At 37.3% G+C, this 15,965-nt stretch overlaps 2 protein-coding genes across 6 annotated transcripts in view; one reads left to right on the top strand and one right to left on the bottom strand.

Moving 5' to 3' along the window:
• Window positions 1-9,756, top strand: part of LOC111564000 (plakophilin-4-like) — a 64,238-nt gene extending 54,482 nt beyond the window's left edge. For all 3 annotated transcript variants that reach the window (XM_055008483.1, XM_055008485.1, XM_055008482.1), the window contains exons 15-22: window positions 374-547; window positions 975-1,125; window positions 2,312-2,504; window positions 2,689-2,773; window positions 4,879-4,996; window positions 5,081-5,212; window positions 6,252-6,325; window positions 7,853-9,756. In XM_055008483.1, coding sequence (XP_054864458.1) covers window positions 374-547; window positions 975-1,125; window positions 2,312-2,504; window positions 2,689-2,773; window positions 4,879-4,996; window positions 5,081-5,212; window positions 6,252-6,325; window positions 7,853-8,110 — 1,185 coding nt within the window. In that variant the 3' untranslated portion in view covers window positions 8,111-9,756. The remainder of the gene's footprint in view (window positions 1-373; window positions 548-974; window positions 1,126-2,311; window positions 2,505-2,688; window positions 2,774-4,878; window positions 4,997-5,080; window positions 5,213-6,251; window positions 6,326-7,852) is intronic.
• Window positions 9,757-9,810: 54 nt separating this feature from the next.
• The window catches only part of LOC111564001 (kinesin heavy chain-like), a 31,917-nt gene continuing 25,762 nt past the window's right edge, over window positions 9,811-15,965 (bottom strand). For 2 of the 3 annotated variants that reach the window (XM_055008486.1, XM_055008487.1), the window contains exons 23-27: window positions 14,610-14,681; window positions 14,429-14,533; window positions 12,624-12,840; window positions 12,176-12,290; window positions 9,811-11,968 (exon numbers count right to left, since the gene is read on the bottom strand). In XM_055008486.1, the coding sequence (XP_054864461.1) occupies window positions 12,202-12,290; window positions 12,624-12,840; window positions 14,429-14,533; window positions 14,610-14,681 (483 nt within the window). In that variant the 3' untranslated portion in view covers window positions 9,811-11,968; window positions 12,176-12,201. The remainder of the gene's footprint in view (window positions 11,969-12,175; window positions 12,291-12,623; window positions 12,841-14,428; window positions 14,534-14,609; window positions 14,682-15,965) is intronic. The other variant, XM_055008488.1, reaches the window with a different exon arrangement.

The following is a 15,965-nucleotide window of genomic DNA, read 5'->3' as shown; positions in this document are numbered from 1 at the left end:
GTCTAAAACTGGTCTAAAATGAGTCTGAAACCAGTATAAACCTGGTCGAAAACCAGTCTTAAACAAGTCCAAAAACAAATTCAAACTTGGTCCGAAACAAAATCTAAAACCAGTCCAAATCTGATCTAAAACCAATCCACAAACAAATTCTAATCTGATCTAAAAGAACATCCCAAATCAGTCCAAACCTGGTTGAAAAAAAGCAGTAAATCAGTCCAAACCTGATCTAAAACCAATCAAAAACCAGTCTATAATGAGTCCAAAAATAAACCCAATGATGGTCTAAAACAAAATCCAAAACAGAATCTAAAACCAGTGTTCTTGTTCCTGAGCTACAGTTCTGCAGGTTCTGACAGGTTGGTCTGTCTTCCAGTGGGACGGCGTCGGTCCGATCCCGGGTTTCTCTCAGTCTCTGAGGGGAGCCGAGCTGCTGTGGCATCCGATGGTGGTGAAGCCGTACCTCAACCTGCTGGCCGAGAGCTCCAACCCGGCCACGCTGGAGGGAGCCGCTGGGTCGCTGCAGAACCTCTCCGCTGGGAACTGGAAGGTAGAACGTCACTCACCTCGCATTTCATCTTCAAGCTTTCATTTGGAGCCTTGAAACTCCAACAGTGGAGGAGAACAGTTGAAACGTTTCTCTGCAGGATTTACAAAAAGAACAGTTTCCAGATTTGGTGGATTTGAGAACATCTTTAGAAAACGTTGTCCTACATTTAAGAAGAGTATTTTCAGAAGGGCTTTAGAGAACATTATTCTGCGTTTAGGAAGAACATTCTGGGAACTAAAAGAAGAAAAGACTTCTGACTGACAGCATTAGTAGAACTCTCTCAGAACATTGTTGGAACATCTTTAGGTCTGTTTCTGTTCTCTATAAACCTTTCAGAAGAGGAAACTAAAGATCTCTTGTGTGGAATCTGATCATTTACATGAAGGATTAAATATTTGAAACGCTGTGTATTTGTTTATCTGTGCAGTTCTCGGCCTACATCCGGGCGGCGGTGCGTAAAGAGAAAGGTCTTCCCATCCTGGTGGAGCTGCTGAGGATGGACAACGACCGGGTGGTTTGTTCCGTCGCCACGGCGCTCAGAAACATGGCACTGGACGGACGCAACAAGGAGCTGATAGGTGAGAAAACACGTGTTCATGAGTCAACAGAAACTGAAAAGATCGTCTTTACGCTCGAGTCATGAACATCAGAAGCTGCTGAGTAGTCCTTCGACCAGTCTGAAAACAGGAACCAGCTCAGGTTAATGCATCAAACTGGTACCAAACCAGCAAAACTGAGTTCTACCAGGTCGTCTAAAGACGCAGCAAGTAGCTCAAGATTTGTATTTTCTGCTGCACGTCAAACAAAAACCCCTAAAAGAACAGAAAACAAGAGAATCTGTCCAGAGTGTTGATTTATGAGCAGATAAAACCGATCTAATAAAATAAATACGTAGAACCAGCTGTTGTCTTTACTTATATTCACTAATAAAAATATAACGCAATCCAAAACCAGTCTAAAAGAATCCCAAAACCAGTTTAAAAGAGGCCCAAAACCAGTCTAAAAGAAGTCCAAAACTTCTAAAACCAGTCTAAAAGAAGTCCAAAATCTCCAAAAACAGTCTAAATGAAGTCCAGAACCAGTCTACAAGAAGTCCAAAACCAGTCTAAAAACCAAAAACCAGTCTGAAAGAAGTCCAGAACCAGTTTAAAAGACTCCAGAACCAGTTTAAAAGAAGCCCAGAACCAGTCTAAACAAGAACCAAAACTAGTTCAAATCTGGACGAAAACAAGACTGAAACAGCATCAGTCTGAAACAGGCTTAAAATGTGAATCCAAACCTGGTCTGAAACCAAATCCAAAACTAGTCTAAAACAGTCCAAAACAAATCTAAATTTGGTGCAAAGCAATGTCCTAAAACCAAATCTAAAAGCAATCTTTAAAAAAAATAAATAAATAAAAAATGTCCAAAACACAAATCCAAACCTGGTCTAACACCAGTCTGAAACCAGTCTAAAAGAAAATCAAAAACAGTCCAAATCTGGTCCAACATCAAGTCTAAAAACAAACCCAGACATGGTTTCAAACTTAATCCAAAATCAAGTCAAAACCTGTTTAAAACAAGTCCAAAAACTAATTCAAACCTGGTCTGAAAGGGGAAAAATACGGTCTAAAACCAGTCTAAATCACCATTATTAAACAAACTCAGATGTGGTTAAAAACAAAGAGTTTTAAAATCTCCTAAATTATTAGCAACCCAGAAGATCCAGAACATCACGGAGCTCCACTACAGTCCAGATCTGACTGTGTGGGTCTGGTCCTCCAGGAAAATACGCCATGAGGGATCTGGTGAACCGGCTGCCCGGCGGCAGTCCGTCGGTGCTGTCTGACGACACGGTGGCGTCGGTCTGCTGCACGCTGCACGAGGTCACCAGCCGCAACATGGAGAACGCCAAAGCTTTAGCCGACAGCGGAGGCATCGAGAAGCTGGTGGACATCAGCAAAGGACGAGGGAAAGGGTACGGAGCAGATAGACGACAAGATTTGCCGTTTAGAATCACATGACGAGCAGCAGATTCACTGTGCATTTCACTGTTTTACTGTGTTTTTTGCTGCCCGATTTTTTTTTTACAGTGTACTTTGTATCTTCTGTTTTTCATAATTCATCATGTTATTTGACTTTTGCTGTGTTTTTTGTTGCAGATACTCGATGAAGGTGGTGAAAGCAGCAGCTCAGGTGTTGAACACACTGTGGCAGTACAGAGAGTTGAGGAGTCTCTACAAACAGGTTCCTTTTATATCATTTATATCGGGGACATTTTACTATTTCTGAGTCAGATTTGTCCCAAAATGATACTTAAATGTTCTCCAGCTGACCGTTTAATGTGGATTTATGTGAACAGAAGCTCTTGTTGTTGTTTATTTCTACATTAGCTGCTGCTCAGATTCAAAAACAGATTAATGTAATTAGTACAACTCAGTCACTCATTAAACCACATGAGGTGTGAAATATAGCTATAAAAAGGCTGCTGTGTTTATGTTATTACAATAAATCATCACAAAATCAGAACTAAATGGGGAAATAAAGCTATTTATTCATTATTAAATAGAATTAGTCAACGTTTCTCAGTTGAAATTTGTCGCAAAATTACAAATATAACACTATAATTTACGTTTTGTTATTGGAATGTCCAGTTAAATGATCTGGTAAAACTGTTACCTGTGAAATAATCAACTTTTCTAAATGTTTTTTTGAGTGGCACCTTGATTTAATAACACAAAAACAACAATAATAACCTGAATTTTAGCGATTTGGTTCACTGCAAACAAACTCACATGGAAATAGTGAAATTTCAGGAGTTAAAAAAATTATTAAAGTCGTTTTTTAAAGCTTCACGATTGATAGAATTGTAGAAATGTTTGTAAACCTGTACAGGAGAATAAAGAAATAATCAGTTTATCCTTCAAAACTTTTCATTTTATGTCATTTTTATTATTTATATGGAGGAATTTTTAATATTTTTGACAAATACAGTCAGATTTGTCCCAAAATGATATTTAAATCTGCTCCAACGGATCATTTAATGTGGATTTATTGTGAAAAAAAGCTCAATAATCTTCATAAACACTTTCAGTTAAAGTCGTTCTTTAAATTACATGAGCTTTGAAAATTAACCCATCTGTAATAAGATTTTGTCTGGTAAAATAATAAAAAAAAGAAAATCTTAGATATTTTCTGTAATTTAACAAAACAGAGAAAATCTTTGAAATAAGTAACAAATAATTTACCATATTATTTTTGGTCAACATATTTTTCTGTAAAATATCAGCAAATATGTGTAAAAATCCAATATTTAGATCAGTTAAATACAGATTTGTGATGTGGGTAATATTTCTATTTTTTTTTTCAGATGAATTAAAACCTGATTCTACAAAAATCTTCTTTCAATAACAGCAGATCTATAATTATAATTTTACTGTTTGCTGATTTAAATACAGTGAAACAGTAATTTTGCATCCACATATCTTAAAAGAAGAAATTATTGTTTTAAAAAAAATACAGATTTTTGTTTAGATTTGTGTCGTTTTCACAGTTTCGTCTGTTCATTTATAGTTAACGTCTAAATTAATATCTTTTTAATGAAATTTTGCTTTGCTTTAATTTGCAATTAGCTAAACGGCGGAAATCGTTATTTTTCAAACCTTGACAGACAAAATTTTTCTCTCCAATAATTGCAACTATGTGTAAATTAACAATATTTGAGCTGATTTAAACCTGTGTTGCATGTACTAATCAGGGTGCAGTAGCAGAACATTAAAATCTAAAATTTGTATATTATTTGTATTGAGGAATTTTAAATATTTTTTATGCTACGGAGTCAGATTTCTCCCAAAATTAATGCTTTATTTTGTAATGATGTGGATTTATGTGAACAAAATACACTCTCATAGTTTTACTTTCCACATAAACTGCTGCTTCATGAAAACTTTGAATTAGTACGACTCCTTAAATAACAAAAAATACCTTAAAAACCTGCTGTATTTGCAGAATTAAGCCAGTTAATATCTTAAGATGCTTTTAAAGCAATATATTCATTAATAATTGATTATTTAAGTTGATTTAGTGAACGCTTCCCACACAAAAATTGTATTCTGTGATTGAAAACGACTTTTAGCTGTGAAATAATCAAGTTTTCTAAAGTTTATTCTCTGTGGCAGCTTGATTTAAATGCAAAAACAGCAACGATGAAGTGATTTTTGATGATTTGTTTCATTATTTGTCAGTTTTCTGCTCAGATTCTGTGTTTCTGTGATTCTAAATGCTGCATGTAGACGCCTCTAAACACACATGATGCCAGAATCGTGATGTTTTATGGTGTACTGGTTGAACAGGACGGGTGGAACTACACCCACTTCATCACCCCCGTCTCCACTCTGGAACGAGACCGATACCGATCCCAGCCGACGCTGCCCACCAGCCCTCTGCAGATGTCCCCCGTCATCCAATCAGGTGCCGCATCGCTCACTTCCTGCAATAAAAGCAGTACTTTTTTTAACGGATGGTAACGTTTTATTTAACGTTGTTGGTCGTCAGGCGGCAGCGCGACGTCCTCGCCGGCGATGCTCGGGATCCGACGCCACAGTTCCAACTACCAGAGGGCGCAGTCATCTATGCAACTCGACACTTATTATGGAGACAACAGTTTACACAAACGGCAGTACACAGGTCAGTACGCACACAAAATCTGCTTTTTTTACTCTTTACCCAGATTTGTTCATTTTGCCTGATAATATCTTATATTTAAAAGAAAAAAACCTGAAAAAAAGTAATATTTTTCATGTTGACTGTGAAAAACAAAAACAAGCTAAAGCTGTGAATAATGTCCATATCAAAAATCTGTATTTTTATAAATCGTAATTCGTTCTTTTACAATGTAAAATGATGCCATTTCACTGTATTTAAATCAGCTACAATATTGTTAATTTACACATATTTGCTATTATTGGAAAAAAAAAATCTGTATCTTAAATATTATTTTGAAAAATGTAGATTTTTCCCTTTTTAGCTGAATTCCAAATAAACACAAAGTAAAATTTCAGGGAAATAAAGATATTAATATAGATGTTAACTGTTAAACTTTAAAATCAGACAAAAAAACAGTAATAATTTTATCTAATATTAATAATTTACATGTTAAAAGTAAAAAATAAAAAACAAGCTAAAACTGTGAATAATGTTCACGTCAAAAATCTGTATTTTTATAAATCTTACAATGTTTGACAGTAAAATTACAGCATTTTATTGTATTTAAATCAGCTAAAATATTGTTCATTTACACATACTTGCTATTATTGGAAAAAAAATCTGTATCTTAAATATTTGCTAATATGCAAATAATAACTATGCAAACTTTCATTTAAAAAAGATATTAAGATGTTTACTGTAAATGAACAGAGCGAAAATGTGAAAACTACACAAATCTAAAGAAAAATCTGTAATTTTTCCAAAAAAAAAAATTTTATAATGTGACCATAGAAATAATATTTTATTGTATTTTTTATAATATTCAAATCAACTAAAAATGCTTTTTTTTTTTTTTTTTTTTTTTTAAAACAAATGTTTGCTCTTATTTTCACCACATTTTACAGTTTGTTTGTTTTTTACACTGTACACAGCTTTAACTACACCATCTTGCTTCCAGACTACATTCTGGCCGTTTTATGATTAAAATAAAGAACTAAATGTTTTTTCCTGCTTCCTTCAGGGTCTGAGAAGAAAACCCCATATTTCATTGGAACGTATTCCTCCCAGTCAGGAGAGGATTTGAGAAGATCCCAGGTGAGAAGACTTTTCTTTAACATGAAGTAGCAACACTAGACAGTAAACATGAGCAGGATTTAGCAGAGCTGATTGAAAACAGGAAATGATTGAGTATTAAAGGTGTACTGATCAAATGTCATGGTGTTTTTGCACATTTAGATTTTTTTTCTTTGTGTTTATTTATGGTCCTTTCTTGTCTCCTAATTCTCAGATGTAATGTCGTTAAGAATAGTTCAATAATAAGAAGCTTCTTCACTGATTTGCTCCAAAAGTCCTGCAGATCGAAGCACCGTTCATCAACAAGATTTAACATGATCGGTCATTTGATTAATTTATATTTTATGCATTTTTTTCAGACTACATCTTATCTAATATTGTGGATTCTGAATCGATGACTTTAAATTAGTGATGAGAAATAACAGAGAACATTTCAGGTTTTTATCTTTAAAAGTTCCTGATATGTTGTGATGTAAATCTCAAAATGTTTTTGACATGACACTAAAATTTCCTGCATGTTCTTATAACTGCCCACATTTTCTACTAATATTCACTGCCTGTCCAAAAAAAAAAAAAAAAAAACCTAAGCAAACAGGTAAGAGCCTTCTATTGGATAATTATTGCAGTGATGAATATGTTTCAGCTGCAACAACTTATTGAACCCCAGCTGATGCAGTGAGGAGCTTCTCATTTGTTAAACAACCGTGTTGGAAAACACATCCTGTGGTCATAGAAAGGATTTTAATCTGTCAATCAATGGATTGGGTCTAAACAGCTGTAGCTCTAAGAAAACCACTGATCAGTGAGGCTAATCAGAAAGACAAGCTTCAGTTTGCTATGTAGCATAAAGATTGGATTCTGGAGCAATGAAAGAAGGTCATGTGATCTGATGAGTCCAGATTTACCCTGTTCCAGAGTGATGGGGGCATCAGGGTAAGAAGAGAGGGGGATGAAGTGATGCACTCATCATGCCTAGTGCCTACAAACCTGTGAGGGTTATGATCTGGGGTTGGTCAGGTTCAGCAACGTTATGTTCCCAAAGAATGAGGTCAGCTGACTACCTGAATATACTGAATGACCAGGTCTTTCCATCAGTGGAGTTTTTCTTCCCTGATGACATGGACATGTTCCAAGATGAAGATTCCAGGACTCATTCACATTGTGAATGAGTGGATCAGGGAGCATGAGGCATCATTTTCACACATGGATTGACCTCCACAGAGTCCAGACCTCAGCCCCACTGAGAATCTTTGGGATGTTCTGGAGAAGACTGTGTGCAGCGGTGCGACTCTCCCATCATCAATATAAGATCTTGGAGGAAAATGAATGCAACTCTGGACAGAAATAAATGCTGTGACACTGCAGAAGTTTATCGAAACAACGCCACAGCGAACGGGTGCCATATTCAAAGCTAAAGGCGGTCCAACAACATATTAGAGTGTACGGCTTTTTTTTGGCCAGGCAGTGTATCAGAAATGGTCGAGCAGAAATAGTTCCAAAAATGTGATGATTATAATTCTTGGATGGTCTACTTTGTGGTTCCTGCAGCACCCAGAGCCATTCTACGACGAGCCCGACAGGAAGAACTACAACAGCTACCGAATGTACCTGTCGTCCCCTCAAGGCTACGGCGAGGAGCCCTACGAGGACGAGCCGGTCCACCTGACGCCGTCGTCGCCCGACGCCTACGCCGGCCAGTCGCTGCGGTTCAAAGCCAACACCAACTACGTGGACTTCTACTCGACCACGCGGAGGCCTTCAAACCGGGCCAACAAGTTCACGGGATCCCCCGACTCGTGGGTCTGAGGACGCCGCCGAGCCTCGGCCCGACCAGCCGGCCGCCTGGCTGTGGGTGTTTGAGTGCTGAGAGGTTTGCGGATGCATGTGAACGTGTCTGTGTTGAAACTGTGCTGAATGACGGGGCTCGGGTTGCTTTGGCAGCTTTTGACTAAGTCACGCCGGTAAACACGAAGCACTTCTTTATTTTTGACTTCCACGCTAAAAAACTGACGAAAATAGGTTTGCCTTACTACGATAACAGATTATTAAATAATGAAATAATAGTTGGCAGCAGCTTGAAATATTCTTTCCGTTAGGAACCATCCTTTAGGTCTACATTTAAGGTGGAATATTCCTTCATACTAACTTTTTTTGTCTACATTGAAAGATTTTGGGTGGAATAATCCTTTAAACTAACCTTTTAGGTCTGTGCTTAACGATGTTGGATGGAATATACCATTAAACTAACCTTTTAGGTCTACATTTGAGGACCAATGTTCACATCCACATTTGATGAATATTAATAGAATATTCCTTTAAACCAAGATGTGAGGTCTATGTCTACAGATTTTTGATGGAATGTTCCTTTTAGGTCTTGCCAAATATCAAGTGAGAAACCTCACGTGAGCAGCATCATGCACAATAATTCGGACTCCTCATAATGATGTTTGATATTTATACTGCTGTTTTTTATTTAGTCCAAACAACATTACAGAGCTCATTGTCATTTTGACCAGCGCCACTACTGTAATTTTATTTCCGGCTATTAGATGTCAAAGCAATACATGTGACTCTAATAAGTTAACAGCTTTACATACACTAAGATTAGACACAAACTGTCCTCAAGGATCCAAAAGAAGTTTGACTTCTACATGAGAGCTTTAATTATTCTCCATCTACTTCCTGAAAAGTCTGCTAAATAAAAAAGACAAATATTTCCAGCTTACCTAAGGACAGACTTTGCCTCTTTTCTGCTGTACTTTAACAACTGTAACGCGGGTTTAGTCAAAAGGTGCTTTCTGAAACAAACCCAGCCCTAACATTGTTGTTTACCAGAGTGTTTGTTCACGTCCACTGATCTCATTTTTCTCTGCAGTAAAAGTGTGCAGTGTGTTGGCTTTATAACATAAATATCGTCCGCCAGCATCATCCTGGATAGGAGAGAAAAAGAACTGCAAAGAGACCACACCTGGGACAAATATTATTTACCAGTAAGTGAAACCACTGCGCTTCTTCTCCCGCTCGCAAAATGATTCTGAAATATTATTTGCCCCGGGTTTGGAGAAGAGCATCCTCACTCTTGGGAACCTTTAAAGACTCAGAGAACCGGGGTTTACACCTGTAACCCTTCGCTGTTCTGTAATGTTGGCCAAAAGAGCAGTATATCATACAGTATGTGAAATATGTGAAAAAAAAGGTGAAAATCTATTTGTACAGATACAATGGTTTAACCGTCCTGTTACATTGTTGTATTCAATATGTAGAACTTTATATGTGACTGTGTGAAGAAGATTTTTCTATTATTTATTGATTATTTTTATTAATTTCCTTGTGACCTGACCAAAATACCCCATCTGTCTGTTCTGTCCAAAACTGATGATGATGATAATGTGCAATGTTACAGAGGGAAATATATGTATAGGGATTAAAGATTATATCATGACGAGACACCAGGAAGTTGTGGTTTGGATCTTATTTTGAAGAAAACAATAATAAAAAACAGAAAGTTAAATAGATAGATCTTTATTAGCTTTAGTTGCATCAGTTACATTGGGATATATGATGCCACAGCTGAAAGAAACAAGGGAGCTAAAGGTCAAAATGTACATCGAGATGAGGTAAACACATCGTGTTTACAAACCGGCCTCCCTGAGCATGCCTTTAACACGAGCTCCAGTCCATGCAGGTACATTCATTTAGTGTAGAGTGAGACTGCAGCCAAACCGCTAAACACCGAATAAATCAGATTAACAACATCTGGGGGGAACGAAAGCAGCAAATCCTCCGGTTGTCCAACTAAAACAGATAATAATGTACATTCAGAAGCATGCCCAGCCGGCAGCATGAAGGAAAGCAGCACACAATACATCTGTAAAAAGGCAAAGGGCTCCCATTGATCTTTAAACACTGACATGTAAATCTACAGAAATGAGTTGATTTAGTCTCTCTAAAGGTGCTCAGTGGAAGTCCGGTCAATCTGGTGTTTGTCAAGGCACAAATTTTGAGATTAGTTTTTGGTTTCTGGGCTGAAAGAAATGCTTTATTCTGAATCTGCTCTTAAAGACTCTGACTGGCTGATCGGAGTCTTTAGAGCGACGACAGAACTTTACAAAACTTCAAACCCCGAACTAGTTTTTTAATAAACCTGATTGTAGCACCGCTCTGGTAGTCCAGGGAGCATCTGATTGGCTGGTCAGTGTCCCTGGACGGTAGCAAAATACGACTTTAGAGGCAATTTTGGATTGATTATGAGCACACCTCATAGTGTTTTTCATTACTGTCACCTGTAGGGAGACAGAAGAGCAAACTGGGACGTTGTGTAACTGACAAACTTCAGAGATATTAGTACAGAAACAGGAACAAACAAGCTGCTATTTAATTTCCATCTCAACTACAACTCTAACTGCAACGTTATCAAAGTGAGAAACTTAAAGGCCCTGCTTTGATCATTTCTTGAAGCTGTAGCCTGCAGCTGCTTAGCTTAGCTCAGATGGAGAAACAGCTAGCCTAGCTCTGTGCAAAGGTAAAATAATACAACTTTTAATTCCAGTAACTTAAGCTGTGCTGAGTACAGGAGTTCAGGTTGTTTTTGGAGGTGAAATCTGTTGGGATCTTGGTCTGGACCAATGTTATGTCCAGATTATTTAGTAATGTGAGGAGTTTAGAGATCCAGTCCAGAAATATCAAACACTGGTTACATTAGAACAGTAAGTGGCAGCATGTTAAAACAATTTTATCCATAAATAGAAGAAAAAGTCAACTGTTTCATTCATCAGCTGTTTAAATTTGCCTCTATGATTTAGCTCTAGCGCCTGGAGCAGCACAGTGTTGCCAAGCAGTGCTAAACATGCTAGCCCTCGATGCTAATGTTAGCAAACAATATTAATAACAATAGTTAAAATTTTAAAAATGTGTTGACAGCATCACTTTACCTCAATCAGACTCATTTAGCATCACAAACTGTCGCCCCAAAGTTTCAATTTCATTTCCATCTGTATCCACCTGAATTTGCTTTAGTCGTGGGTAACTATGCTAAGCTACGCTAACCAGCTGCTGGCTGTAGCTTCACCGCGAATGGACGGATATGAGCGGTGTTGATATTCTTGTGGCATATGGGTTCTGTAAAGCGTCTTGAGACAATTTGACTGTAATTGGCGCTATATAAATAAAATTGAATTGAATGAAAGCAAACATTTACTTAAATGTCAAAATCTCCCTTTAAATGAACAAACGCTTGTATAACGTTATAAATGTAAAGTCTGCTTCTCCTGCAACGCTGTACAAACCTCAACATGTCACCTGCAAAACTTCACAGCAGCTGAATTTCATCTCTAATCCGTGTCTTCAGAAAGTAACTCAGGGCCTCATTTATAAATGTTACGCTCCATTTGGTTGCATAATTTCAACAATCAGTCACAGAAGAAAAACTGGCTCTGATTCGTCAGTTTTCTCCTGAAAGCAGAATTTCAAACATTATAAATGAGGCCTCTGATGTTTGGATGCTCAGCAAATGAAAAGTGTCTCGTTTCAGTATTTACACTGTGGATGTTCACTTCTCTGAGTGATGACAGACTGTTGTGAAGGCCTCCCATTGGTGCTCCAGCAGGAGGGGCGGGGCTTGTGGTTCCGGGTGGGATGGCGAGCATGCGTCGAGTTGTTTATGGTCTGTCTGCAGCGAGAAGCAAAATTATTAGGCTGTTGCACATAATGGGTCTTATTCCCTGTTATTTATAAAAAAGACTGCTTAAATAATCAACGTTTACGTGTACATCTGCCCCCTGGTGGTCATCTTGAGTACGACACTGATATTTTTTTAGATCAGTAAAAACAATAATAAACTTTACAGAAAATGTGAAACACTTGAAGGAAAACGTGCCCAGAGGGTGACTTGCTGTGTTTCAGTTGTTGTGGGTGTCGTTGCCTCCAGCTCTGATGGAGCTGCAGATGGGTGATGACAGCGGATGATGACCCGGCCTGATGGGCTTCGCTGAGATGCAAAAAAAAAAATACGGTCAGATAGTACAGTCAGGATCTATTAAGAAACGTGCACATGAAGCACATTTAAACTACCTCAAGTGAGCCTAGAAACATTTTTGTGAAATGGAGGAAGTTTTTGCTGTTTTAATTCTTGTTTTCTACTGTGGTACTTAAGAATGTCAATAAAAAATACAGATTTTTAGACCTTTTCTTCTTCCAGCGACTCATGAGAATGAACCAAAACACTAAAGTTGCAGCTAAACAACGAGCCCAAACTTCCTTTTAAGCTCTGTAGACTCATCAATAGCAGTAACATTTTCACAAACTAGAAGTAAAAGCTCACCGATCTGTGCAGAGTATCCCCTCCTGGCCATGTTCTTGGCCCGCACCGCCTCCTTGATGCGGTCCACCTCCTGCTGGTAGCGCTTGCGGTCCCTCATGGCGTTCTCCTTGGCCTCCTTCAGGGCGTTCTCCAGAGCTTTGACTCGTCCGGCCGTCGCTCGCAGACGTTTCTCCAGTTTGGGAAGCTCGCAGCGAAGGTCGGCGTTGTCTCGGACCAGCTGAGGGCAGAAGTGGAAAGTAATTAAGGTCCAGGAAACAACACCTAAACCACGTATACGGGTTTTAAGAATGTCTGTCAGCAGGCCAAACTGTCGTTGATGTTGGATATTTGACGTTTCAGATCTGTTTCTATCTTTGCGTTTGTTGGGAATGTCTTGTCTAATTATTCCAGGAAATGTTGTCAATGAAAACTGGAGGCAGCAGGTTTGGTTTTGGAACCCATAGACGATCCCACCAACCGAGCAGCGGTAGATATAAGGTGTATGTAGGGACTAGAATTAACTGTGAAGCTTTTTTCTTGGCTAGAAAAACATCTTTGAGCACTTTGTTGTGGAGACCTTTAGCAAAACATCTTCTTTTCCTCCTGTTTATTAAAAAATGTGCAGTTTACTGCTTTAAACTTTCAGGAATGATGTGTTCCTGAGTACGGCAATGAATCCAACTGGTTTGTTTGTACTGTGATGAGGAACCTGGATTATTACCCGGATTACAATGGTAGCTGTCCTAAGAAACCAGTTTGACATATTCAGACATTCTATGTGTGAATATGCAGAGATTTCAGGTGGTTTTCAGCTTTCTTTGTTAACTTTCTGCTTCAAATTGTCTCATAAAACTTTAACTTCAAACTAAACATACTTCACTAACCCCTCCCTCTGCACTTCCAGGAAGCTGTGTTCCTATTGGCTGTCCAGGTGGCTGCTTGGTGTTATCAGGAACACCTGAGCAGCTCAGCATCTTCCTGGTTCATTTAGCAGCAGTCAAACATTTCCTCTGTTTGTCTTCACAGGCACCACTGAACCTGGTTTGGCTTCGTTGCTTCAGTTTGTTCTTTAGGTGTTGGCTTGCAGCTTCCAGCAGTGAAATCGTCTTTAATGTGTTTCTTTGTGTGTTTTAGGGGTTTGTACTGGATAGTTGTCTTGTTAAATGTGGTTCTTTAGCCACAGTTAGCATATGGTGCTAACATGTGCAGTGATTAGTAGATTTGGTGCAGCTGAGTTGTGGCTTTATCTTGGCTGTAGGGAGTCAGATACAGTCTTTTCTCTTGTTTGTGAACCAGCATGTGTTGTCCAGAAGGTAAGAGTTACTGTCCTGATTCTCCATTTAAAGAGGTTTCTCTGGTAGAGTTAGATTTTTGTAGTTTTGTTTGGACAGCTATCTCAAGGGTGCTCCATGTGGTTTTGTGAGGTTTTCTGCTGCAGGTTGGACTGTTTTTAGGAAGGTCTGGAGAGTTTTCACTCGTTTTGCAGTGAAATATTTTCTATCTGTGTCGTTAAATTGGATTTTTGTTTGTTTGAACAAGTTGTGTGAGCTAGTGGTAACACAGACTAGACTTCTGAGAGCAGAAACATTTGTTAGCAAAGCAGTTTGACCAGGAGAAGTTCAGCTTAAGAGTAGAAATGGAGAAGCAGCTTGTTTGTAGTGCAGGCTAAAGTGCAGTTAATTGGTGTTTTGTGTTCTGTTTTTGCACATTGTGGCGTGGATGCCACTGCTATTCTGTCTTTGGTGCCTCTATTTCAGCTCAGGTTAACATTTATATTCAGTAATATTATCAGAAATCTAATCGCAGTGGTTGATTAGTGTCTGTACCTGCTTGTGGACTTTAGTGAGCTGCTCCAAGTTGTTCTCCAGGAAGGAAATCTTCTGTTTCTGGGCAACGTTGCCGAGTCCTTCCTCGCAGTCGAGCTCTGCGCTCTTAAACACAAAACACAGCAGAGGTTTAGAACAACGATAAAGCTAAATCATCCTGTATGTCCGGTAGAAGATGCACCTTCTTGACCCGCGTGGTGAGGTCCTGTACGAAGAGTTTACGCAGGTTGTGAAGAGTCTGTAGTTCTTTGGCCTGAAAGCACAAGAAGAGTCGAGTCATTAAAGGAGAAAACAGGAGATGTTGTTGTTGTTGTTGTTCCTTAGACTGAATCTCAAGTGCATATTTTAAACGATTCACCGTGCAAGCCCAAGATCATCGAAGACTTCAATAAACTTGCCCCATCCCCTGAACGCAAGACATTTGTTAAATTATATAGGTTTTTTTGTTTTTTTCATATATAGTTTTTTGAGTTTTTAATCATTGTTCTAGCAATTTTCTCCTTGTTATCTGTTAACTGTGTGAAAGGTGCAAAACAAATAAAGTTTAATTGATAAATTGAATATTTGACTAATTCATGATTGTGACAACAGAAGTATTTTCATTGTGATTTAAGGGTTTGTTTCATTTTTAAGGTTGGGGTTAAATATTTACAGAAAAAAAAGACGAAAAAAAACTACATTTAAAAAAGCAATTAAATACGATAAAAGAAAGACAAAGCATTTAATATAATACAACTTTTAAAAAGAAAATTACACATTAAAAAAATACAGTTAAACAATTAAAGAATATTAAACATTAAAAACAAAACATTTAGACAAACATTAAAAAATAAATTTAATTAAAAAAGAATATTAAACATTAAAGACAAAATATTTAATTAGAAAAACATTAAAAAATATAAAACATTTACTTACAAAATTAAACATTAAAAAATACAATATAAAATTATGCAATTAAAAAGAATATTAAAGACAAAACATTTAGATAATTAAACATGAAATACAAAGCATTAGAAAATTAAACACTAAAAATGTTTAAAGAATATCAAACATTAAAAAAGACAAAATATTTAATTAGATTATTAAACATTACAAAAGACCAAACATTTAATTAAAATTTAAACATCTAATTAGAAAAGACAATAAAACATAAAATTGGAAATGAAACAATAAAAATACAGTGAAGCGTTTAAAAATAAAATGAAACATTAAAAGATGATCAAACATTTAAAAAGAAAAACCTTTAACACAAAAGATTTAATCAAAAAATGAAACATTGGGAAAGAAAAGGAACAGTTTCAAACTAATAAAACTTAGAAAAGCCGATAAAACATTTGAGAACGCAACAATTAAACATTAAAAAGACAAAACATTTAGGAATCAGATCAAACATTAGAAACAACAACCCTAAAAGAGCGACACTAAACATTTTAGAAGAATAAAACTAAAGACAAAACATTTGAAAAGACACCAGTTAAACTTTAGACGATTCAATTAAACAAGACACAATAAAACTATCAAAAAGAGCAAAAACAGA

Source organism: Amphiprion ocellaris, chromosome 24, assembly GCF_022539595.1.
Source record: "Amphiprion ocellaris isolate individual 3 ecotype Okinawa chromosome 24, ASM2253959v1, whole genome shotgun sequence".
NCBI classification, from domain to species: Eukaryota; Metazoa; Chordata; class Actinopteri; family Pomacentridae; genus Amphiprion; species Amphiprion ocellaris.
Note: the sequence above shows the minus strand (reverse complement) of the source record. Positions and strands in the feature narration are given on the sequence as shown.